Source organism: Pinus tabuliformis, chromosome 7 (genome assembly GCF_031772625.1).
Source record: "Pinus tabuliformis cultivar Carrire ecotype Pingquan chromosome 7, CPIR1, whole genome shotgun sequence".
Taxonomy (NCBI): domain Eukaryota; kingdom Viridiplantae; phylum Streptophyta; class Pinopsida; order Pinales; family Pinaceae; genus Pinus; species Pinus tabuliformis.
The window spans coordinates 805462156-805488987 of NC_142293.1; the positions used below are offsets into that span (position 1 = coordinate 805462156).

General features: G+C 36.6%; 1 protein-coding gene across 3 annotated transcripts in view; it reads left to right on the plus strand.

Annotated features, from left to right (window-relative positions):
* LOC149250011 (S-adenosyl-L-methionine-dependent methyltransferases superfamily protein) overlaps nt 1–26832 on the plus strand; it is a 325303-nt gene that overhangs the window by 190749 nt on the left and 107722 nt on the right. For 2 of the 3 annotated variants that reach the window (XM_089458884.1, XM_089458883.1), the window contains exons 5-10: nt 4530–4604; nt 4865–4945; nt 5133–5277; nt 5387–5678; nt 5908–6082; nt 20803–20886. In XM_089458884.1, the coding sequence (XP_089315010.1) occupies nt 4530–4604; nt 4865–4945; nt 5133–5277; nt 5387–5678; nt 5908–6082; nt 20803–20886 (852 nt within the window). The remainder of the gene's footprint in view (nt 1–4529; nt 4605–4864; nt 4946–5132; nt 5278–5386; nt 5679–5907; nt 6083–20802; nt 20887–26832) is intronic. The other variant, XM_089458885.1, reaches the window with a different exon arrangement.

The following is a 26832-nucleotide window of genomic DNA, read 5'->3' on the forward strand; positions in this document are numbered from 1 at the left end:
TCGAATATCGTCGACACAACTCGCACACATCATCATAACTCAATTTTGATACATCACCTGCTCCCATCAGGTTCAAAACCTCCAGAGATTCTGGTCTTATGGCCCTTAGCAAAATTGTTCTCAAGGTTTCTTTGTTCAGCTGGTTCATCTTGGATCTTTGCAAATTGTACTGGAATCTTTCCAGGAAGTCCTCTAGGCTTTCCTCCTCCTTTTGGGTCATGCCAAAGATTTCTTCTCTGATGTCCCTGGTTTTACAGTAATCTTGATACTTTCTCAAGAATACCTTCTTCATGTCATCCCATGTTGAAATGGAGTTTGCACTCAATCCCATAAACCACTTGAGGGCTGCATCTTTTAATGTGGCAGGAAACAACTTCAACTTTTGAGCATTTGAAGAATAATTGTAGCTCCTGCACAATACATCAAACTCAAATAAGAATGCATCAGGATCTTCACTAGAGGTACAGGTAGAGGGAGGAATGTTTTTCATCTGACTGGCTCCAACAAAATCTTTGATAGGAAATTTGAATGTAACTGGTTCCTCTTCCTTCTCATGATAGTCCCCATCTGTAGTAGTACCAGTACCCTCTAGATGAGCCATATCGAACTAGAAGAGAGTGGGACCCTCGTGAGTTGCAGATCCTTCAGAGTCAGCTGTCTGGAACTCTGGTTCTTGAATAGGATTGAAGAGGAATTCCTCTTCAGGCTGACCACTAAGCAAAGATGTTGTCCCCCTAGTAAGAGGATATTCTTGATGAACAACAACAAAAGATTCTCTGACAGAAGGATCCTTCTTTGCTGTGGGGGTATTGATCTGCTTAGGATCAGCAATCGACCCTTGTTCAGAACTGTCAGTCTTTGGTTTAGATTCCCCTTTCTTCTTTGCATTGTTCCTTGCAGACTTCCCTTTATCCAATTTCCCTACTAGCTTATTAGTGAACGAGGTGGTGCTCACATCACCACTAGAAACACTTGGAAATCTAGTCCTAGTATATTGGCCCTTATTCCTATTCATGCATTATACAGAAAAATTCAAAACTTCTACTTACCAAACAATCAAGACGTGGCTTTGGCGAATTCTGATCTCCGCAGGTGCGTAGGCCTTACCCCACGTCTTACCACTTCGACTCCCCTGTCCTGAAAAACTTAAACAAAAAGAAATCATACTAAAGCACTTTCAGTATCATCCCTTAGCACCTCCCCAGCAACGGCACCAAAATGTTGGGGCAAATTATACACTTTTAATTTGACACACATTAATTATCAACCAGGGGTAATCGTAACCTTGCGAGGTGCAATGCAAAATATATGCAGAATGATACTTTAGTGCATGAAAACCACACACAATTCCAAATCTCTCTTCTCTCTCAGCACTTAGCAGCGAAGGCTATGGAGTAGATAGCTCATCTCTCTATAGCACCTAAAATTGCTGATGCAGATCAAGAAAAAATATACAATCAAACATCATCAATTAAATCAAACTCAATTTCAATCATTCAAACCCAACAATGTAAATCAGAGCACAAATTACATAACTTAATTTATCCTTTAATCAAATTAGCAATAACTCATTCATTAATCATTGGAAAGCATGTGCTGCTATGAATCAACAGAGAGGAATGGAACTATGCATACATCTATTGTTAACACATGAAAATAAACTTGAAGGATTTGCATGAAGGTGCTAGATTTTGTGATAACATGCATTAAGGGGATATTCTCCTAATACAAAAATCAAAACCTGTTATTATAAGGAGAAATGATGTGCAATACTATCAATATAATTGTTAAAACCATGGGCATACGATAAGAGTGACCTCGAAGCATGTGCACAAGCCAATCAAAACTCCACCATCCAAAGTGTAGTCATCTATCCTCAAGGCATGTGCCCCCTAGGTAAGTGTGTACAAGAAGGATACGAGCACACCAGCGCATGAAAAGAAACATATTATAATTTATCATCTTAAACCAATGTTGAATAAATAGGAATCGACAAAAAACCAACCAGGGTCCAAAAAACGTTGTTTTGGAAAAGTCGGCGAAAAAATTGGAAAAATTCATCAAACATTAAAAAATACATAATATATATATATATATTTTTCCCAATTTTAAACATATAAAGCAACAACAACATCATATAAACACATTGGCACAAAATATGGAGAAAGCATTGATATATATGTATGTATGTAGTGGATGCCAATTCGAAAATGATCCATCATAGTTGATGCTAAATTTTGAAGTCTAATAGTTGTCCAATCAAGGACTCAAAAATAGAGAACCAATACAAAATGACATGACATATATAAATGTATCTCATCATAATGAGGTAGATGTGCAATGACAAAAAAAACAAAACTAGCAGCTAGCTAATGCCCTCCCCCCTTTACGAGAAAAGATGATGGGCTATTTATCAGGCCTGCCCCTACAACATAAGGCCTTGGCACTGCAACAAGTGTTTGATGGTGACTGGTGGGTGTAAAACTAGGCTCATCAGTTTCTCTAAAAGGTGGTGCTGACACTGCCACATCCTCCTCTCGCTCCTCCTCCTCCTCCTGCTCCTCCCCCTCGTCATCCTCCTCCTCCTCCTCTTGCTCCTCCTGTTGTTTTGCTGCCCCTCCTCTAACCATCCAGGTGCCTGCACTAAGACAATACATTGATATTGTTTAAGGAAATGGCATCGACATTCGATGCCCACAAAACCTTCTCCTCCCTTCTCGAACAACTTAGAAAAAAATGAGTGAGAAAAAAGACAAATCGGGCTCTTTAATTTGCCCTTCATGCTGGCTTGGCGATTTTTTCTGTCTGGTAGCAATAAATTGGAAAAAAGTCATGATTTTTAAGGGGTGATTTCTCATTTTGCTGAAAAGATCGCGATTTTTTTAGATATTGATGATTTATCGCTGATTTTTTCAACATTGTATTAAACCATTGCCAATGTGCCAATGAGAAACTAATAAGAAATGGAACTTAGGGAGACCCTAAGTTGATGGGTTTCCCTCTTCATGAATGCACAAAGGGTCAATCAAATGTGTGCTATGCTAGGCGACACACTTATGAAACTCCTCCACGTGCTAGATACAAGCCTCCAAAATAAATAATGATGTCATAAGGTGATGTTTCACATGCACCAAACTAACATATGCCCACTAACAACATTTAACCTCTGAATACAACCACGTGGCTGGGATCTTCAACTTAGAAAAGGCCTCCTGCTATATGAGGGTTAACATTGCCAAAGATGGCCCCTTATGTAGAGCATTTCTTGGAGTTCAGAGTTGGACTTCTTGTTCGACCTCCATGCACCCTTCGTTGAATATACACTCTTCGCTTCCATAGGCTTTGGGTAGAGACCATTCACTATATTGACCAGTCATATTGGATTTTACAATTATGCCATCTCTAGGAGGTTGAGACATGAGGGGCATTTCATCTTTTGTTGTCCTCTCTACTACAAAATCAGTGAGTGGTTTCACTGCCTTTCTAGATTCTTTAGTAACCCCGACTAGGTTGCTTGGCTCTTTACACACAGGAGGTCCTAGGTTACCCACTAGGTTAGTACACTGCCAGAGGATAACGTCCTTTCTGGTGCTCCCATCTACCGGGGGTAACAAGAAACCAATTAGTAGTAGTATGGCCCCTGATTCAAGATCAGTGCAAGCTCATGAGAATATTACCACCTTTCAACAACTCCATTGACATGGCTGGTCCAGGCCCTGCATCAGCGTTTGGGAGAGGTTCCCAAACTCTAGAGGCAGGTAACATTGTCCAAACAGCAGCACAGCACACAGTCCACAGATTCTTCCAGATTCTGTTCCAAACAGCATTCTTTTCGAAGCTTCCTCCATTCAGCTTTGGATGTTAGGGGAGTGGTCATTAGCGTAGCGTAGTTGGTTCTCACTCTTTGTATTTCAGATTCTGGGTCCATCTCTCCCAATCTGTTCTGAGCTCTTAGAGCACTGTTTAGATCTTAGATTAGGGTTGTACCATTTTATCTCTTTGCATCTGCCTTTTTTCTCATATAATAGCTGCTTCTGTGTTCCCACTTTGTATTGATGCATGTACACTTAGCAGTCCCATTGACCTACTTTTGTGGTCATCTGTTGGACACTAAAACATTGTCTAATCTTATCTATGATGGAATATTCCCATTCTTAAAGTTGGAAGTCTCATTCACTTATAACATGCCTTTTCTCTACATAGGACCACTACTTTTGTATATTATAAAGTTGGTTTTCTTGTTTCAATGCAATTTATGCATTCTCTTGAGCAGGTCTTCCTTCTCTGTTGCAGTTAGATCATCCATATTTTCTTACCTTGTTATACTCATATCAGTTGTGTTTATCTTTAGCTTTACTATTTATCATGGTAATCAAAACAGAATGCTAATTAGCTTCTAATCATAGTGTTATAACTCTAAACATCTTGCTGAGTTAAATTCCCAAAGTTATGGTTCTTGCAAACAACATTGACAAAATTTTTGGATAGCCTAGATGGATAACTGCTTTCACTCTGGATATTTTTTGCAGCACTTTCCCGGTTTGTGCACACCCTCTCTTGGCAAGGTTTTGACTCAAGGCATGGATTTTAAGAAGATACATGAGGTATGTTACTTGCATTATCAGAGAATTTATTTTTCATTCCATTCTCAGTGATTTTGGAGTTCCAGACATGAAAAGTAAGCACTTTAGAGACCACTATTAGCAGCTAGAGACCAATTCGCTTTAAAACCGTGACTGCTTTCTTTCCAAAATAAAATTTTAAACTTTTTACTGATGTGCAACTATATTATGACAGAAAGAGAATATGAAAGGACTCTGCCAATGAATAGGAAAAGGATAATCTTGTATGTGCTACATGGCAGGTGGAAGTACTTTCTGCAGTAATTCAGAGAATTGCAAATGAAGTTGAGGCACATGATATCATTGATGTGGGAGCTGGCCAAGTATGCTTGTGATTGATCCTTGCATGATTGTTTTTATAATGTTCAAATGCTAGCAATATCTTAGTTTGATCTGGTCATTACTCCTAATTATCTATTCTTCTCTAAGAGTTTTGCATTTCTAACGTTTGTCCCTCACCTATTAGAGGCTATTGCTTTGAGACTTACTATTTTAATATTGAAATATTAGGGGTATCTTGCACAAGTTTTATCATTTGAGTATCAACTTTCTGTGATAGCTCTGGATGCTTCTGCTCATCATGCAACTGTTACAAATCAACGGGCACAGCGAATCAAGAAACACTACCAAGCTAGAATGCGGAAGTCACATATGGGTGAGGAATTTTTAGGGTTCAATTTATACCAAGATTCTTTTGCTAAAGAAAATATTTTCTAGGGTTGCATACTATGTAAATGTTATTAATTTTCTGATTGATATGGCAGGTCATCATGACATAAATATGCCTCAGACTATTACCCACCACATTTGTTCTGATGATTCATTAGCTAGCTTGAGTAAAGTGCTAAGTTCATCTCTTTTTATGAGGGCAGAAAATAACAGACAACAAACACTAGGAGGGGATAGAACAAATGGGTCTGAAGGTTTATGTCCAGTAGAAGACTTTGCAACAAGGAACAATGGACAAACTGCATCATGTGACACAGAAGGATTAGTGGCCTCATTGGTTCTTGCTGGGCTTCATGCTTGTGGGGACCTTTCAGTAACAATGGCCAGGTTGGTACACATGCAGCTTAGGCTGACTTACCTCCTAGATGTGGTTCATGCTATATATTTAACATAATTCAAGGGTTGTTTCACTTTGAATTCCCTCACAATTTTCTTCTCTGGTACTGCCTTTTTAATTTGCCAATTTTTACACATAGCCTCAATATATTGTTACAACAATGCATGGTCATTTCTCATTAACCTATTAACCCAAGGTATGCATGGATGTTTATGACAGAACATTTTTGGAATGCAAAGAGGTGAAAGCACTCATTAGTATTGGATGTTGTTACAATCTATTATCCGAAGATTGCAATGATAACAAACATGATTGTTATGGATTCCCCCTGAGCAACGGTGTTACAAGCTTAGGTATACATGTGGGGAGGAATGGCCGTGATCTTGCCTGTCAGGTAAATTTGCTTATTTTAGTTATCGTGCTTGCCTATGTACTATGTGTTTACATTTTTTGGTACCGTAGTTCTTTTCCAAGGAATTTTATGGTCTGTACTTGTAGCTTTCTTCATTCAAAATGTTTTTATTGCTTTTTGTACTATGTTGCATTGCAAGATATACAAGTAACAAGTAATTTAGTAATATCATTTAAACATAGGAAATATTGTTCCATGAAGGTGATGCTGACAGGAAATTTATTTCAGTTGTGAGCATTGTTTTAAGACAATGTGGTCCATTTGTGAAATAACCTCTTCCTTTACCTTAATGGGCACTCCATTTGTTTCATTGTTATAAATGTTAAATTTCATATATGCACACATTCATATTTTACAATAACACACATTATGTGGAAAGAATAATAAATGTTACATATAATCATAATCATGCTATAACAACTAACAAGTATATGCTTGGGAGCCTGAGATGGGCTATTCAGCAATTACATGTACTGCCTTTTCATCTAATCACCTCTCATAACATCAATACATAGCATCCCTATGTTGGTTAAGGTGATTAGGCCACCCAACTCTAAGATAACTTTGTAATATAGCATCAATCATATGTCACTTAATAAGTGTTTTACTTAACACCTGATATGTTATATTTTAACAATAAAGGATTCTTGTGGATTGTCATTTCTATCTCGGGAACTCCATGGGATATTTTCAGGGGAATGGCTATTTTTGTTGAATCTCTTAAGAATTAAATATGAGCGAAATATCTATAGATGACATAATGTTTACAACTAAATTCAAAGATCCCATAATGTTGTGTTTTTAAATGCTTATCTAAATCGTAGTTTGCCATCATCTCAACCCAAAGGTAGAACCACAGCTCTTTCTTGTTCATTAGATAATGATGATACCTTGGTGTAATTCCTTCTGGCTAGAAAACACCTTATAGCAAACAATTCAACATTGTGGCTGCCTCTTAGAATGTATGCTCACCTCCAGTCTCCAAGGCTATGGCTTCCCTAGCAACTTCTACTTGCCATCAAATTTTCAATCTTTATAGCTGCCTTGACAACTTCTAGCCAGTCAAATTCATAGCTTTATGACTGCCTTGGAAACTTTTCCTTGTCAGATCCAGCAAAAATATCCTTTTGATGTTCATTAGATGATCATCAATATACTCGCAGTGCCTCTATGAGTCTATCTAGAGACTACTTGTTGTGTATGGATATCCATTGCTCATCTCCACCATATGTCTTGTTTGGGTCTTCCTCTGATCACATGAGTTTTAATCTCCCCCTATCTTTGGGATTTTAATTTTATTTCATAAAGGGTGTCCACTGGCTATCTTTCTTTCTCTTTATGTGTCCTGTTTTTGGTTTCATATCCCTGTTTTGTTTTATTTTTCTTTCATTCTTTTTCCCTATTATTGGAATGACCTGTTCCAGAAAGACAATTGTCTCTAGTGATATGATGTCTAGCCCAACTCTTCCATAGCTAATTTTCCTAACCGGACGAAACTAAAAAAATATTCACCTTGTAACCAAATCAAACATTTTGGACTTCAAAAGACAAGTTACTTTAGTAATGCTTTGAATTTGCATACGTTGAACTGCAATCTATGGGCATTTCTGTCAGACTTTTCGTTGTTCTACCCTCCATGTTCATATAGGGCTACTTTTTTCACAACTGCCCTGTACGTATACTCTGGGTTGCTTCTGCCACAAATGTTCCTATCTAGGGTATCTTGACATCTTACTTCTCTTGGGGACATTCTCTCATGGCTTCATCTTTCTAAAATATCTAGGTTTTCTTCTTTTCCCATTTTCATTTGCCATGTTTGCACACTTGTTGACTGCTTCTTGATGCCCAGATCTACCTCAAGCCACCACATGTTTCCTCATGCTGCTGCTTGTAATAATTTTTTTTTGTACAACAATTTGTCTTCTCAAATCTACTCTGAGGGCATTGATTTTCTTTGCGTATGTTAGCTGCTTCCTCTGTGGTTCATACATTTTTCTCTTCTTCCTACATGAGTGTTTCAGTTTGTGTTTTGCTATTGTGTGTTTTCTTCTTTTGTTATTGGGTAGGCCTTTCTATATGTTTGCTTCTCAGGAGTTGTTTTGCGCTCCTTCTAGGCATTTGCTTCCCCGATTCTTCTAGTTTTCTTACAGATAAATTCTCTGCATTTTTCTAGGCAGGGTTTGCTTTGCATTTCTTCTCGTGCCTCCATGAGTTTTTATCTTCTTCTTCATGTACTCATACTCTGCAAAGCGTAGATTTTTCCTTTTACGGTTCTTATGTCATGCAAAAATGCGTTGTTCACTTCACTTCTTCTTTCCTCTCTCTCAATTTTTGTTTAACATTTGCGATTATTCTTTCGGGGCATAGTCATGTTTCTTTGTGTTTCGGGTTAGGCCCTCATAGGAATTAAACCTTTCCCAGTGGTGAAAAACTCCTTACTTTCCACCATTGGATCCAATTGTTTTGGGATTTTTGAAAGGAGGAGATGGGGGTGGGCTTTGGTCCACTTATGTTTGGACGGATCATGAGACCATTTTAATATAATCTCTCTGGGTGCAACCACACATTCAGCAACAACCTCAAGGTGCCCCCATGGCTCTAGGCCAGGCCCTCATGGGAACTGAACCTTGTCCAGTCATGAAAAACTTCTCGCTTTCCACCATTGGTTCCTGTTGTCACACAGATTGTCACAACAACGCTCAGACCGGGGGCTGTCACCCTGATCCCCGATCTCTCCGTTTAAGCCTGTCTCCCGCGGCTAAGGGGGGTAGACCCTATGGGATTATGATGACCAACTGGGGACCAGTTCGGTTTGGGAGACACGAGGGGCAACAAGCACTTAATTGATTTTATTAATTTAATGGACCAGTGCCTTATGAAATGAATGATTAAACGATTATTTATCAGATGCTGCAGAAATATGAACTCATTAACAATCGTTTACCATCAAATAACTCAAACAAAAATTAACTTTTACCAAATGTGAGATAATCAATAAATGCTCAATGGCTTAATGATACTCTAGCAATTAAAATTTCGACAGATAAAATACCTTAAACAACCACGCAAAATGCTAACCAGAGATCACATTCATGCAGTTAATCTTCAAATGAACATTTAAGCATGTTTAACCATATAATCAAAATTTTAGCCTCAACAGCAAAGATATATCGTAAAAATGAAGAAGCCTTGAGCCAAGACTGAATTTGCAAAATATTTCCAAAATATTTTAATTTTTAATTTTAATTTTAATTTTTTATTTGTTATGTTTTTTTTTTTTTTAAACAAAATTAAATCTAAACTAAACTTAATCAAAACCTAAAACTAAAGTCTAATTTAGAATCTAAAAATAACTTTTTTATGACTTTATTAATTTTTTTTAATTTTTATGGTTTTTTGAATGAAACTGAACATATCTAATTTAAAAAAAAGGAACTTAAACTATGCTAAGTAACATAAAGAAGAAAAATCAAATTTTTTAATTTCAATTGTTATTAAAAAATTTAAATAAGACAAAAAAAAATGAAATGAACTAAGTCTAAAAAGCTAAGACAAACTTTACGATTCAAACTAAAACTAAACTATACATATTTTTTTAATTTTTCAAAATAAACAAAATTTAAATGAAACTAAAACTTAAAACTAAAACCCTAAATACTACCTACGTTAAACTTTATGCCATTTCAAAACCAAAAAATCGAATTTTCTGCCTACGCATATGAAAGTCGAAACATGCGTTTGTCTCTGTAGGACGGCGGCTGCAAGGGATTTGACCGCGCAGGAAGAAAAAGACGCAGGCAGGGAAGCGATAACCTATGGCAGCAAGGGATGAAGGGTACGGATTAAGTTGCAGATGGGTTTCGTTGATGAGGAGGGACGTGCAGATGCCTTTTTTTTTTAACGTGTTTTGCAGGTGGACGGAGGGGTAGGAATGTTTGACGGCAAGAGCGTGGATAGCAGGAAGGGAACGTGAGGTGGATCGATGGACTATGGATGTGGAGCTCTGGCATTCGAAGGTGAGCAGCACGTGAAAGAGAAATGCACGCAGGGAGCTATGGCAATGCTTTGTGGCAGAAGTATGGAGCAACCAGCATGCAGGCAGAGATTTGATACAGATTTGAGGGCGTTTGACGGTGGGGCAGGAACAAAAGCTGGATAGAGGAAATCGGACAGTGCAGGTCGAGTGATAGCTGAGGGGTTGATAGATTTGGGTTTCTTTGCGCAGATTAACAATGTGGAATGCGTGAAAAATGGACGAAACATGCAGGCAATGCGTCTGATTGAGGTATTGAAGGCAACGTGGATGGTGTGTGGAAGCTGGAATGGCCAGCGTAAGGCAATCAGCGTGAAAAATGAGAACTGCTGGTAATGAGAGAGGGCTGGCCAATACGCAGAGTATGGAGGGATTGAGGGTTGGATGGATTTCGTATGTAGGCAATGAGGAGGCAACGTAGAGAAATGAAAACAACGTGCAACTGCGTGAGGGTTTGGACAGTGAACACCCTTTAAAAAATTTCGAAATTTCTCCAAAAATTGAAGACTCCAGGCAGCAGCAAAAAAAGGGACCAGAAAACCCTCCAAATTCTCCAGTAAATCGTAAATCACCCTGCTTCAGATTTGTTTAATGAAAACCCCAATTTTTTTTTTTTCGAAACCTATACCAACAACCTGCAATAACAGAAAACCCAGAAATCAAATATGCTAGAGACAAAACCTAAAAACCCTAAAACCAACTAAGTAATTACAATAATTACAGCTTAAAGGCTCTAAAATAGCCAGATTTGTCAATAATCCACAGTAATATATTTCAGAATTTAAATTTAATGTGAGATACTTCGGAAAACCCTGCATGCATTCATAAAAAATTTCAAATGATAAGCCTGGGATCAAGCATTGGCTGGGCTCTTTCAGAAAACACAACTGGGGAGTTGGCTGGTTCAGCCGAGAACTTCCCCTAACGCCCAGTAATCTAAAAAAAGGATTTTCTGCACAGCTTACAATCAACCATTAACATAGAGGGAAAAAACGATAGTGAAATCCTGATCAAATGGAGATACTTGCCATCATATTTCAGAATCTAAACTGTCATTCAAACCCCAAAGATTAGACAAGATACCTGTGCTTAAATCAATCTTCATCAAGCTAAAATCAATGGCTGAAAATAAAATTATGCAGAAAAATAAATCATCTTACAACACTTTCAGAAGAGTAACACCAGCAAGATTTTTAACCCCAAAGTCTTTCTTTATTGCACAAAAAATGACTACAAGAGAGCTTTCTTTAGCACCAGACTCTCAGATCCAATCTTATCTCAAATGACCCCTAGCACCCTATTTAAAGGAAAAATTCCCAACAGCTAGTTCGAGTGATCCATGTCAAACTAATCTCGACCGTCGATGAGGATCAAGATTTCTTTTAATCTCATCCGTCGAATTTTTAAATGCATTTTAATATATTAAACAATTAAAATTCTGCATTTATTTACTCAAAAATTTGACTTTTTATTATTTTATTATTTTTAAAATTTTTATTTTATTTTATTTTTTAATTATTTTTTAAATTTTATTATTATTTTTGTTTATTTTTAAAATTTCAAAATTTTTAATTCTTTTTTTTTTTTTTCTAATTTTTAAATTTTTTAAATTATTTATATCTTTTATTTTTTATTGTTTTTTATTTTTAAATGGATCCTCGAACTTAGCCTTTGGAAAAATCACCTAGGACCTAGGACTTAGGACTTAGGACTTAGGACCTATGAGGGGATTAAAACATTTCTTAACCCTCAAGACACTTTACATCATGACTTTTACAATTTTACATCTCAAAGGGGAAAACCCATTTGACATAGACCCTCATAGACCACCCAGTTCTGCGACCAAATATAATCTAGCAGATCAACACACTAGGATTCCTCTAAGATTCTAATGACAAAATTCATTCCGGCTTTGGGGTTAGGCTGAAGGAAAACTCTGCCGATCATGGATCGGTGAGACAAAAAACCTTCCGGAACGTAGATTATCACTAGAAAATTAGGTCCACCTAGGCAATTTACATACATGACTCAACTCTGCTAAGATTATTTACAATTCACACATGCAGACTGGGTTTACAACATAAATTGATCAAGTTGACGATGACTGTCGAATGGCACGGACACGTCAATCAAGCGCTATCCCATTTGCGAAGAAAAGGGGGTGTACTGCTATGGGAAGTTGACACGTAGTGGTCAACAGTTCCAACCCCTTTGGGCGTTTGTTGCAAACCTTTGATATGGAACCTTTTATTTAGTTTTGCTATTTCACCATCTTTTCTTTCCCTTTTTAATTATTTTTTCTTTAATTTCTACTATTTTTTTCATTTAAATAGGCATTCAGCTCAAGGAATTTAGGGGGTGGGCCTTCTAATGGAAGTCGTACAGTGTTTTCTTTCATTTTTTCTTTGCTCTTTACCCCTCAACCTTTTCTTTTATTTTTCTTTTGTTGAGAAATTGTAGCTGTGGTCAGTGCTTTCATTAGCAAAATTAAAGGAGAAATTAATTGATTTCTAGCTGTCCAAGTTGGCCACAGGTTGACAAGTCAGCCCCTCCTCATGAATAGGTTTGACCCTTGGTCAAAAGCCCTCCAATTGGGCAAGTATATATTGGCAATCGAATCATCTCATTTGGGCATCCATCCAACAACAAAATTGTTAGTTTTTAGATATGGTAGCAGTGGACAAGTGTTCTAGTCTCAGATTGTGTCTAAGAGGCTAAGGAACATGAGATCTCCAAAACCCAGAAAAGGTTTCACGAGAAAAGACTTGGAGACGCCTTAATTAAATTAATTAGCCAATAATTAAAAAGTTCCTAAGTCTAACTTAGGAAAATTGGTTAATTAAAGGGAATTAATTAAGGAAGTTTAATTTTTCTCTAGAGGCTTCTATTGATGAAGTCAAATTGATCTTAGCCATCGGTTGAGATGTAATCATGGCTGTTGAGACTCCAATAAGAGATTATAAGAGTAGGTCGAAGGGATTGGAGAAGACACAATTAATGAGTTGAGTAGTTCGACTACCCAGTTGCAGGTATTCAGCAAGGGCTAGTTGAAGCTAGGGAAGGCATTAGAGCAAGGGTTTCAGTAGAGATTTGAGAGCAAGAGTCTGGAGGAATTTTCCTCAATATTTCTAGTGTTTGGGTGACAAGAAGGAGGAGGTCGGATACATCTGTAGAGGATGCCGAATACAACAATGCAAGTTAGCCATATTTCCCTTTGCGGGTTGTCAGAGGTGCCACGTTTTGGTTGTCAGTTGCCGGATCAGTGTCCTAGATGTAGAGCGAATTGGTTTCACATGCAGAGGGAGGAAGGACAACTTACTTGGAGGTGATTCTGGCACTGTATGATATCTTATTAGTCATATCTGCACATTCTAACAGGGAGTGTTAATTCCAGGAAGGGAGTGCGAGTGGCTAGGAGAGGCTAGTTCAATTGCAGAGGGAGACAAGGGTGTCTTCTAGATTATTTCGCCAGTAGAACATTGTCAAAGATTTGCCAAATTGACAAGCAAATCATTGTACTCTTGAATTGTTGAAGAATAATAATAAAACCCTCATCTATTGCGTTGGTTTTCCCTTCGGGGATTTTCCAGGGACAATTGTCCAAAAACAACTGTGTTATATTTTTGTGTGTGTGTATGTATATTTTGTTGGTTCCAGTTTTTATATTCCACGACATTTTTATTGTGAAGAATTCAATAATGAATTTATCATTATTTGTCGAATAATAATTTAGAAGACAAATAAACTACTAACGATTAGAAGATAAATCTCTAGTTGATTGCATTCAAGGAATTTTCACATGGTATCAGAGTAAAGAAGATCATATTAGAGGCTCTAGAGCGAAGGAAATGAGGGTTGTGAAGTTCAGAGGGAGATCTGAAGCACAATACCAGATCTGTGCAGGCTTATCCAGGCAATGCAAATTGCAATGAGGGAAAAATTCGATTTCCAATCCAAGTCGGAGGAAGAAGTTCGATTTGTCTCAGAGCAACAACAACAGGCAGTGAGGATTGCCGAAAAGTATTTCTGGTGAGCAGATCAAAGATTCACAGAGCAGATCTAGCATAGGGCAAGGAAGAGAAAGCACATAGGGAGGGAATTTCCAGAAATTCTTAGAGGGTTTTTAGTTTTCTAGTAGTAGGAAAGGAGGCTGTGATTTCTAGTGAGAGAAGGTCGTAGTAGCCCAAGCATTTTACCAATGTGAGCTTTCTAGTTGAGGCAAAGCGTACTTTAGGGTCAACAGTGTGTGTGCCAACACTGAAACAGGTTTCACAGGTAGAGTGAGTTGCCCAGAGGAGTAGCAGGTAGTGCAAGTTTCGGGGAGAGATTCTAGAGGCAAGTGTGAGAGACCCAGAGAAGATCTACACAGTCTAGCGAGGAGTGCGAGTGTAGGGAGAAGGTCGAGTTAACTCCTTACTGGAAGGAGAAGGAGACTTCCCAGCTTATTGAGATCTCCAGTTCTTGAGTTTCGCAGAGATGGCCACGACAAGACTTAGAGATCAGGACAGGTTGGATGGAGCCTCCAACTTTGGCATCTGGAAGGCCAAAATGCTATTCCTTTTGGATGAGCATGGTCTGAAGGAGTTTGTGACAACAATTGTTGTTATACCAATAGCATGATTACAAGAAGGACATGGCCAAGAGGATGGTCCTTGATGGAGTTCGAGATCTTATTGTATTGCATATTGTAGAGAAGGGAACTGCAAAGGAGATGTGGGATGCCATCAACAAGCTGTACTAGTATCCTTCTGAGAGTCGGAAGATGATTCTCAAGGAGAAGCTGAGAATGGTCAAAATGTAGAAGGGCGAGAATGTTACATCCTATCTCACTAGGATTTAGGGTGTCAAAGATGAACTTGCAATAGTTGGAGAGAAGCCAGTTGATGATGAGCTTGTGTGTACAACTCTAAATAGGTTTAACAAGGAATGGTGAACCTTCATTTAGGTGATCACTGGAGGAGATAGGCTACCAAATTGGCAACCCCTGTGGAGTGACTTCACTCAGGAGGAGCTGAGGCTCAGTCTCATCGATGGTACTACCAAGTACCAACAATAATGGCAACGGGTCGAAGGTAGAGAAGGAGGAGGAAAACATCACTCTTGCAGGGAAGGGAAAAGTAAAGAAGGTTCCCAGCTAGGGACAAAACTCTAAAGTAGAGCAGAAGAAGAAAGATCTATCGAAGGTCAATTGCTTCATGTAACACTCTCCTCCCACATTTACCCAAGTTAACCTGTCTGCTAGGGTAAGCATGTGACGAGAGGCTACTATGATGTGATTCAACTCCCCATGTACAGTTAAGGAAGTGGAACCGACAAAACACAACCATTCTGACCCTCCACACATGCTATAGGACCTTCAGGAGCCAACCAACCCTTCAAGGTGACCAACCCCTGAGACAACGTGACATTTGACTAATCTGGACCCTCAGCCACTCCCATGACAAGGCATGCATGTGATTGAGGCCTTCCAGTCGCTCCCACAGCAAGGCATGCCAACGACTGTGGACTTTTTCAGCTAGTTTTGAGCTAGCAACCCGGGATTTTGTGGACCCAGGAAATTTCACCGAATTCTTCTTACCTTGCGCATTAGATCAGAATTCTGTTGCCCCTTGGGTCTATTTTTGTATTTGATGTTGTTGAATTCTTGGAAAGATATAGCTGCCCATGTGTTTTCTTCTAGTGTTGCATATTCCTGAAAGTATACATCAAAGATTCCATTATGTTTTGCCACTCCTTGGGTTGTCATTGTTTGATTATTTGAAAATTCGGGATGTAAGGGTCTATGACTTCCTCCACTAGTCACCCCATTGTTTGCTTGAACAACATCATTGGAAGAGCCAAGATTGTGGTTGTTGCTCCCTTCAACATCAATCCTATTACCAACATTCAAACCATTCTTACCTAAACCATTTATAGCCTGGACAATGAGTTGCATCATTTGTTGTCGCCCTTGGGAAATCTGTTGTTGCCCTTGTACGAGCATATTAGTCATTTGTTACTGCTCCAAAATTATTGCCTACAAGAGATCACCAAGCTATTGTCCTCCTTCCTCTACTTTATCTCCCATAGTTGAATGATGGGTGTTCCTTTTTTTTCTTACTGTAACATTGCTAGTATCTTCTGAAAGCATAAAGGCTCATGCATTCGCAAGCTAGCAAGATGCACAACTCTAATACCATTGTACTATCCTAGGGCAATTTAGGGTTTTATTTCTAGCTAGGGTTCCGGTTAACAAACAACAATAGACCTAAAGAGTAAAATCTTATATGGAAAAATGAATATGAGATCCAATATCAATATAATCCTTCAATGAAAATAGCACTGCTCTAGGGCTTACTACCCATTGTACTTATATTCAACCAACAATCAAATCATTGTAGTTTGTAAGCCAACAATTTAGTAAAATAGTACTATATTAGAATTTAGAGAATCTATCACTAGTTTTTGTCTACCCCACATGGTCTGGTCTTACTGCCTTAGAGATGTCATGAAAGTCCTCAGGAAAACCATCCGATCTTGCTTCATAAGCGAAATAAAACCCATGGAATTCCACTTCAAAAAAATGGCCGAGCTATCTCAGGAAAATTATCGGACTCTGTCTTAGGGATGATCGAGTTGCTTTAGGAAGCATTACTAGACATTATCTCAGGAAAGTGATTGAACTGCCTCAAGGGAAATTTCACCGAATTTTGCCTCAGGACATGACCAAACTCTGTCTTAGGAAGATTCGAGTTGTCTCAAGAAAAGGTCACAAACTTTGCCTCAGTAAGGCTGAACTGCCTCAAGAAATAGTCATGAACTTCGCCTCAGGAAAAAGTCACGAACTCTGCGTCAGGAAAAAAAGTCATGAACTCCACCTCAAGAAAGTCGAACAGCCTCAAGGAAAGTCCACCGAAAATTTATCTTAGAATATACCCTCACAACTTCAGAAAGAATTCGAGTTCTTGCCTCAGACTTACCATTGAACCTCGTTGTCCTCGAATTAGGCGAATTACCTATTTCCAGACCAGAACAAAAGATAAAAGAGAAATTTACTAACTAGGGTGGAATCTTTCACCACCGAAATTAGTAGAGAAAAAGGGGTCTTAAAACCCTTAGAGCCACAACTCAAGAAAACAGATGTATTTGATCCAAATCGATGATGCTAATTTGATTCCAACTCTCCTCTATTTATAGATTCCTTCATGGGCTCCCAAATGTGAGGGTTGTGAATGCAACCCCTAATTTTGGGTTTTTTGCCCTAGTTGACCCAACTTTTACACAATGTTGCCCCAACATTGGAAAAATTGGGTTTTACCCCTTTATCAAGACTATAGCCTACGGGGTTGGATAGGCTATTTCATCCTCCCTTAGCCAATCAATTGGGAGAGGACATTACATGCTTCGTTTAGAAGCTTCTTTGATCAACCTTCTAATAGAATATCATAAAGAACACTCTAGAAGATTAGGATCTATCATGCAATAAGTTCTAGAATCATTATCAAGGTAAGGCTTTCTTTTTGAAAGATCTTCTAGCAATTTCCTTAAAATTGGGGTGAGCTTGAGAAACAGTGTCACAGGGTTTGTCGAACCTAAACGTTGAGGTCCGAAATTCCTGTTGCATTGAGGTTACATAACAACGAATGACAGATAAATGGGTGTAAGTGTCGGGGCAAATTACCTTCGTCTCTTGCAGGGGGGATGACTTTGTTTATTTCTGTGTTTGGAAATTTCAAATACACGGGTGTAATGATCGGGTCAAATGATTTCCATCTCTGGCAGCAACGACAACAACGCTGATTGTGCACATTTCATTGCGGAAACGTCCCGAACTTGCGCAGTGGTGTTCAGAATGATTAATAAGTAACGCCAATAACGTTTCAAAAAGTGTTTTCAGATTCTCCTGTCAATACTCACAAAAATACCTTTTCTTCAAAGTCCCGATTTGGTAGACTTAGTTGAAATGTTAAAATGAGGTTACATGTATAAAATTATAGGCAGGGTTAAATTTATAATTTATAAGTAATAATGCTATGAACAGTTCAAATATTACCATATCATAATTATAAAATTACTATGTGCAAAGATAAGTTAACATAATTTAAAAATTATATATTTTTACAAGAATTATTTTTAATATATTTTAAATTATATTACATTAACGAAATTAGGGTATTGTTATTTTAAATCTAAGTTGCATGAAACGAGGAAACGGGTACGAGTTTTCGAAACGGGAAGCGATACGAAACGCGACCTCCCCAAATTTTGGAAACGGGGAAACGCGAATATATATATATATATATATATATATATATAGAAAATATTTAAATATATATATGTGTGTGTGTGTGTGTGTGTGTGTGCAATCATAAAGCATAAATGATACATTATAATTTATTACACTTAAACATTAAGATTTAATTTACATCACATTTACTCATGAATGATCACATAATGAAAATAAAAATATCGGAATATCCAAAAGCAACCTTTATTAGATATCCAAATCTCAAAATCAGCCTTTATTTATATTAATATATGAGGCTGCAAGTACAATAAAGACTATAAGGCTGCAAGAGAGAGATCCAAATCAGGATTTTCTGCATCCACATCCCATTCTTTAGAAGGACCACTGTTGTATTGGGAGTCTCCTCCTACATAGTCGAACGACCTTAGTGCTCTTGATTAAATACACGTTTCATACCCTAGTACCCTACATGATCTTGATTATTGGGAGTTTCCCCTGCATAGAGGGCTTGGTTTTCTTGATTAAATACAAGTTCCATACCCTAGTACATGATAAAATCCAATGGAAACATTGCAATCCCCCAATCCTGAAATCCTGAAAAACAAATAAGTCTGCTGGATTTTGAGTGAGATCTAAAATTCTACTTTCTCCATATGAAATCCAATGAGGGCAAAACCACTCTCAAACATCCTGAGTCATTTCATGGTAATGTTAAAAATTTAAGTAAAAGGATGAAAATGAAAAATAAAGGAGAATATCACTTTTACTTTAAGAAATTAACATTACCATGAACTGCATATCAACACTAGGGAAAAAATTCACTTTTATAACTTTAGACACCCATCTAGAAAATTAAAAAACAAATTTGAAAAAAAAAAATTAGAAAAAACACAATTCAATTGGGAAACGCGAGCTGTACGGCCGGGAAACGCGTTTCCGGCCGTACTGCCACGTTTCCGTTTCGGGAAACGTGGCAGTACGGCCGGAAACGCGTTTCCTGGCCGTACCAAACGCGTTTCCGTGTTTCGTCCTAGTTTCCAGCCGGAAACGGCCCCCCCCCCCCCCCCCCCCACTTTTCCTGCAACATAGTTTTAAATATTATAAATTAATATAACTTAATTTATGGAAAATTATAAATTTATTGATATAGTATATGATAAAAAACTATAAATATATATTAATTATAAATGAATATAAAAGATTTATGTAATTTAAAATTATATACGTGAACGAACCTAATGGCGAACCTCATATGAACCTCATCGAAAAATTCGAACTCGAATCGAACTTAATTGTAATCGAATTCGAATTCGAACAAGAACCATGTGACATTGTTGAGAAATATGCAATAGTAAAATCTGCCACATAACAATTCTCCTTTTGACCCTTTGACTAATCAAAATAGTCTTGACCATGCCTTGTGGAGAAGTGCACGCTCTTTGGATAACTCTATTCTCTACCACATATAATAATGACACCCTTTAGAAAGTGAAGCACCTCCCACAAGTGGGCTCCTAAACCATATTGTTCTCTTGATGCCAAGTGTATGACCTTTTGCTATGACTGTAATGAATGCCTCAACAACAGTCCTGCATGGAAGATCATCCTCCTCTAAATTGAGCACTCAAAGTCTTCTACATATATAAGTGGTAACATGGCACTGCTTGAGAAGTTCAGCATTGTTTGTTCTATGGAAGCTTCAGTGCAAATATGTTTTTGAGGAGGCTAGCCCTTTGTCTTTGTCATATGAGGAGAGAAATGGTATGTCCACAGTTGCTGGAAAATAATTGTTGCTGATCAAAGATGCCTAGTCATTAGGCGTTGGTGCCTATTCAGATTTTATTGCTGTTCTTACTGCTTTATGGAAGAGGACATACATACCATTGTATATACACCTTAACATTATGTTTTTATTTGTAAATATATCTTTGTGGATATAAGAATTTTATTTTTGTAAAAAAATGTACAAAGTTATTTCATGATGCATTCCACCCATTCTTGTCATCAATTTCATTTGGAAAGTTCTCTTCCTTATAACTTGATTCAATTATCATGCCATGGATAACCTCCTATAGCTGGTCTTGAGCTTTCCTATATATTCTTGTCCCAGATTATTTTAGCTTTGCAGGAATTAAGATATACCACTTAAATATATGGCACATTCATGTCGCACACTGACAGTATAGTCACTAAAATTTCTCTCTAAAAGGTTATTTCTTTTACAGTAAACATAGAGTAGGGAACTTAAAGAATTTAATTCTTTGGAAACTGATTAAGGTGATTCCATTGTATTTGATGTCAGATAAAAAATTCTTCATACTAAGGAAATAACTAGTTTCCATCATCATGTGCTAATACTTTCAAGATTTCAGAGAATTTTCTGAATTATTCTAGAGGACTTTTAAAGGATATCATGCTCCCGATTCTATTCTTTTCCATCAGAGTGCAGAAAGATGGAGAAGCCTCACGCCCGAAGCTGCAATAGAGAATTTTGAAGTACATGCATTCAGAGCTGCATTTCAGATGGTATGGTTATTACATTGTCTACAAACTATTTAAATGGCAGCACTAGGAATATTATTTTTTTATTGCAGACTAGTTATTTGTTTGAGTCAAGTTCAAATCACCATTTTACTAAATGTTTTACTGCTTCTGGGGATACCATTCTTGCTAGTAAATGAACAGATTAGGAAGTTCCTTTTCCGAACGTAAAGAATGAGCAATCAAATTATTTTGCAGTTTCCAGATATTTTTGGTCCAAGTTATTAAGGAAGACGGAGATTGGAAAAAATGATGCCTTAGTTCTAAATTCCGAACTATGACTACAATTGGGTTCATGATCTCAAATTTGTTGACTATATTTTAACATGTATAGCATTAGATTTTCATTTCAAGTGGTTTCCTGTTCCCATCATGGGTGATGACAGAAAATTGAGGTTTACGAGGTAAAGTTAAAAACAAATGCTAATATCAACCTCTGTTGAGCAAAGTCAACTCACATAACCTGTGATTAGGAAAATCAAGAAGCATTTCATTTTAGTGTGATTTCAAGCTCGAGTACCCTTAATACAGAAAAAACTTCATCCTATGCTTAATCCACAAAACTAGATCTAGGTGTGACTCCACTATATTTATAGTCTGTCCTAATGTAGAACTGAAATATATTTGAATGGCAAACTGTAACTGAATATATTCTTCAAACTGTAAGAGAATAAACTCAGTGCAACTAGTTCCTAGAAACAGAATTTAAAATTAACGTTTTATTATTTTCTAGAAACCAAAAGCATCCATTCGTCCTGACAGATATATAAGCATATTGAGACAACCAATGAGAGAGTGCTCAAACCATCTTTGGAAGGTAAATATTTATGCTAACTATAACCTTGAAGCAAAGTAATAAACATTAGAGTATGCTAAAGTATATATCCGTGAAAAAATTGCATGCTTCTGTGGTACATTCCATAGATTCCACCTATGTAGGAGTTACAACCCATCTCCCCCATCTGCTGCTTGTTGAAATTTTGAGAATCTGACTTTTATTGCAAATTCAGAAATTTTGCCTCAACCTTGAGGTTTCCTAGATCTGTTTCCTGTGAACTTTCAGCCTCAACACTAAATCTAAAATCTTAACTTACAGCAACAAATACTTCACGTCCATTCTACCCAATTCAGAAAACAGCTCAAGAAGATAAATAGCAATCAAATGAAAGGATTTCCAGAAAGCCTCAAAAAACGCGTTAATTAAGAAAGAGCCAAAAGAGCGTCGTCTAGGGGTCCATCTTCCCTATGTTCAAGGAACCACGGACAAGATTGCTCGGATCCTTAAAAGGTATGATATTCCCTCAACCTTTAGGCCCCTCAACACCATTCGCAATTCCCTCCGATCAGTGAAAGATCCCGTTAACCCTAAGGATATGAAGGGTGTCTACTTGATCCCTTGTTCTTGTGGGACCCCCTATATTGGGGAAACAGGACGCTCCATCCATCAAAGGATCTGCGAACATGCGGCCGACCTAAGACATGGGAGATCCAAGTCTTCAGCATTAGCTGAGCATGTGGAAAAGACCAAGCATCAGGTGTGCATTGAGGAGGCCAAGGTTGTTGCCAAAGTTGCTCAGTTCCACCATCGTAAATTGAGGGAAGCTATTGAGATTGAGAAGAGGCCGAGCAATCTCAATAGAGATGATGGTTGGAAAATCAGTAGGTGCTGGATTCCAGCACTCTCTTCTTAGTCGGTTTTTCTGCCCCCTCCTTGTTTTTTGTGCTCTTTTTATATATATAGAATTATTATTATTATTATTATTCTCTCTTTTTTTTTTAACATCCTAATATTATAATATATATATAATATTAACAATATTTAATAAATAATTTAATTAAATAAATAAATTACCTTTTTAAACTAACCATAGATTAATTTATTTGTTTTATCCTAACCTTAAAATATATATATATATATATATATATATGATTATTAATAAGTAAATTATGAAATTACTTTTTTAAAACTAACCATTAACAATTATTATTCTCAACCTAATATTAGGATTAGTTTATATATATATATATATATATATATAATATTAATAATAATTATTAAATAATTTAAATAAATAAATAAATTTACAAAAATTCTTCGGCGAAGATCACATGCGACATCATTTGTCGACGCGTTTCAAACCAACTAGTGTGGTTCATCGTCAGGACAAGTTGAAGAAGCAGATCTAGCTTAGCATGATAAATAGTCCGAGCAGAGTCTCCAACGGCGAAATTGACTAACGGCTAATTTTGACCTTAGGACCCAGGTCAAATTCTTATTTATTAATTTAGTATTATTATTATAATTATTAATGTTTTTCTTATGGAAATAATTTAAATTAGGTAAAATGGTTTTAAAAGGGAATTTATTTATTAATTTAAATTAATATATATATATATATACAATGGTTGGTTTGAAACGAAATTTATTTATTTATTAAATAATTATTATTGGTATTATACATATATATATTTTAATTAAAATAAATAAATAATTACATCTTTAACCTTAAAATTATTTTATTAATTTTAACATTAATAATTATAATAATAATATTAAATTAATAAATAAGAATTTGACCTGGGTCCTAAGGTCAAAATTAGCCGTTAGTCAATTTAGCCGTTGGAGACTCTGCTCGGACTATTTATCATGCTAAGCTGGATCTGCTTCTTCAACTTGTCCTGACGATGAACCACACTAGTTGGTTCGAAACGCGTCGACAAATGATGTCTCATGTGATCTTCGCCGAAGAATTTTTGTAAACTTGATATGGATCACAGAAGCCTAAACTCTACTAAATAAATAAATTATCTTTTTAATCTAACCAGTGAAATTATTTTATTTATTAATCCTAACTTTTATCTTAATAACTTAATATTATAACTTTAATTAAACATATATATATATATACATATAATTTAAATAAATAAATAAATTACTTCTTTAACCTACCATTAAAATTATTTTATTTTTTCCATAAATAATAATAATAAAAATAAACTAACCATTAAATTATTATTGAATAAAATACTTGTCACTTAACAACCTAATATTATGATTTTAATTAAAATATATCAATAATAATTATTAAATAATTTGAATAAATAAATAGATTATCTTTTCAAACTAACCATTGAAATTATTAATCCTAACTTTTATCTTAATAACCTAATATTATATATATATATATATATATATATATATATATATCTATATCTATATCTATATCTATATATATATATATATATATATATATATATTAATTTTAATTTAAATAAATAAATAAATTCCTTTTTTAAAAACCAACCATTTTTACCTAATTTAACTTATTTCCATAAAAAAATAATAATAATAAAATTAATAATAATATTAAATTAATAAATAATAAGTTGACCTGGGTCCTAAGGTCAAAACTAGCCGTTAGTCAATTTAGCCGTTGGAGACTCTGCTCAGACTATTTATCATGCTAAGCTGGATCTGTTTCTTCAACTTGTCCTGACGATGAACCACACTAGTTGGTTCGAAACGCGTCGACAAATGTCTGTCTACATGTGATTTTCGCCGAAGTTATTCTTTCAAGTATTATGGATTATAGAAGCCTCAATTCAACTAGCAATCAAATGTATTTTAGTGCAACAAAGTTTCAACGCTTAGGGCACACTTTCCACGCAAATTATGGATTTGAAAATGACTTATTACAGAAGACAATTTCTGTCACAACCCCTGCATATTGGTCATTGATACAGAGAACCTAGCATATTTGTAATTTATACGTAGTGAACATGTCCTTATAGCTGGTGATTTTACCTAATCAACATGGTATTTTACTTGATGATTGATCCTCTAAGAACCTCCAGCGTAGATAAAATTGACTCTAAGAACTGCTTCTTGCTATTATGCTACTTCCTCTGTTGCCTGTGCCTATGCCGCTACAGGATTGGAACAAACTGGAACTATGAGTTTTTAAATTGCTGTTGAAATTGATTCCTATAGACTTTAACCTTGGGCTAATAACTACCCAGCCACAATAAATCTACCCCTTTAGCTTTTAGATGTTTGTTAAATTGCTTAACAATTCTGTCCTATGCTATGTCAAATCAGCATGAATAACAAGCACTAGAATCTACTCAATCCTGAAGATAGCATAAGTTGAAATTCAATTATGCAAGTACACAAAGTTTGAGCAGTTGGAACTGTTAACCCACGAAAAGTGGGCAACCCATGGGGATTTTTTTTTCTCAGTTGACAGCTAGCCAGCTAGCAGCCCCATGATGGTCAGCACATAACACTATGTTATAGTTCTCCACCCATTGCTCTGGTCAGATCTTTCTCCCATCTGGGATGCTCCTCAAAGGAAGGTGGGTCATTTCTCAGTAGGTACTCTAAACATTCTTGCAATCATGCACTTTCATTTAATGTTATGGGCACATTAATATGGATCACGGGCAAACTGGTCGATGGACTGATCTCAACTATATCATTCTTCCTAAACTTGGGAAGTTAGTCTTTGACTCTAGTCCAATGGGACCTCCTTTGAAGTCTTAGGGTTTAGGAAGGGCACTAATGAGGAAGCTCTGATTGATGTAGCGTGTCCAAGGTAAACCATACTTAGCACTTTCCATTTCTCTCATTTATCCATCTCCATTCTTTGGATGGTATGTTGAATTTTGTAGCTATGGCCGGTCTTCATAATTTATACTTTAACTCTTGTAATGTATAAAGAATTTGTAAGACATGTTCTTCATGTCGTTTTGATTATTTAGCCCTTGAAAGAATTATATAAGACATGTTCTTCATGTCGGATTTAAAAGAGAATTTTGAATTTTGAAGATTTGGCTCCAAAATAGTCAAGTCGGCCCTCTTTCAAGTCAAGTTGGTTCAGTGAAGGGACACACTCATTCTGGACAGGCAAAACACTATATAAAGGCATTTGAACTCCTCCACAAAGGCACCATTCGACCTCTCACGAGAAATATAGTTTCTGGACATCCAAGCGAAGGAAAAGAAGAAGAAGAAGGACAAAAAGAAGGGCGAAGATCATCTTTCTTTCTCTCTCTTACTTGCATCTCTCTCTCCTAGCTCGCACGTGTGTTTTTGGGCAGTTTTATACGCAGCATATTCGGGGCGGCCAAATTTCTGGGCAGACTTGGAGGCTGAATTTCTGGGTTTCTGGACAGTTACTAGGAGGCAGATCAGATCAGGTCAAGTTGCGGGGAAAATTGGGAGGTTTGACGTGAGGGTTGTTGACCAGGTTTGACTATAATCATTGTTGGTTAGTTTGACCTCATAGTTGACTAGTAGCATTAGATGTATCTCTTGTTGAATTAAATAATTTCTCTAAGAAAAAGGTTGTTGGGTTTTTCCCCTAAGTGGGTTTTCCCAGGGTAAATCTTGTGTTCTCTTTGTGCATTGTGATCTCTACTGTCCTTATGGTTTTATGGTTGAATTTTTGAAGTGTAATTGCTTAATGATAAACTGGAATTGTTAAAAGAATATCTATATCATTAGAAGTAATTATCAGTATTTCAGAAATATTGTGCTTGTATCTATTGCACTTGAAAACTCAACATGGTATCAGAGCTTTGGTGACGAAAAGGACATTGAGATCACTCTTGAAGAAGCTTTGGTAAGAGACCACTCTTGAGGAAAACCCTATATCTACAATTTATTTTCTTGTCCATGACTATGGGTTCCCATATGAAGGCAAAAAACAAATTAGAAGGAGCTACAAACTTTAGGGCTTGGAAAACAAGGATTGATCTTCTTCTTGCAAAGGAGGATCTCTTGGGTATTGTGAAAGGCAAGGTCACTGAACCAGAAAAAGATGAGAAATTAAAATTTGAGAAAGATGATATTACAACTAGAAGTATCATTGTAGACTCTGTCAAAGATCATTTGATCCCATATATTGCAAATCTTGACTCTTCAAAGAA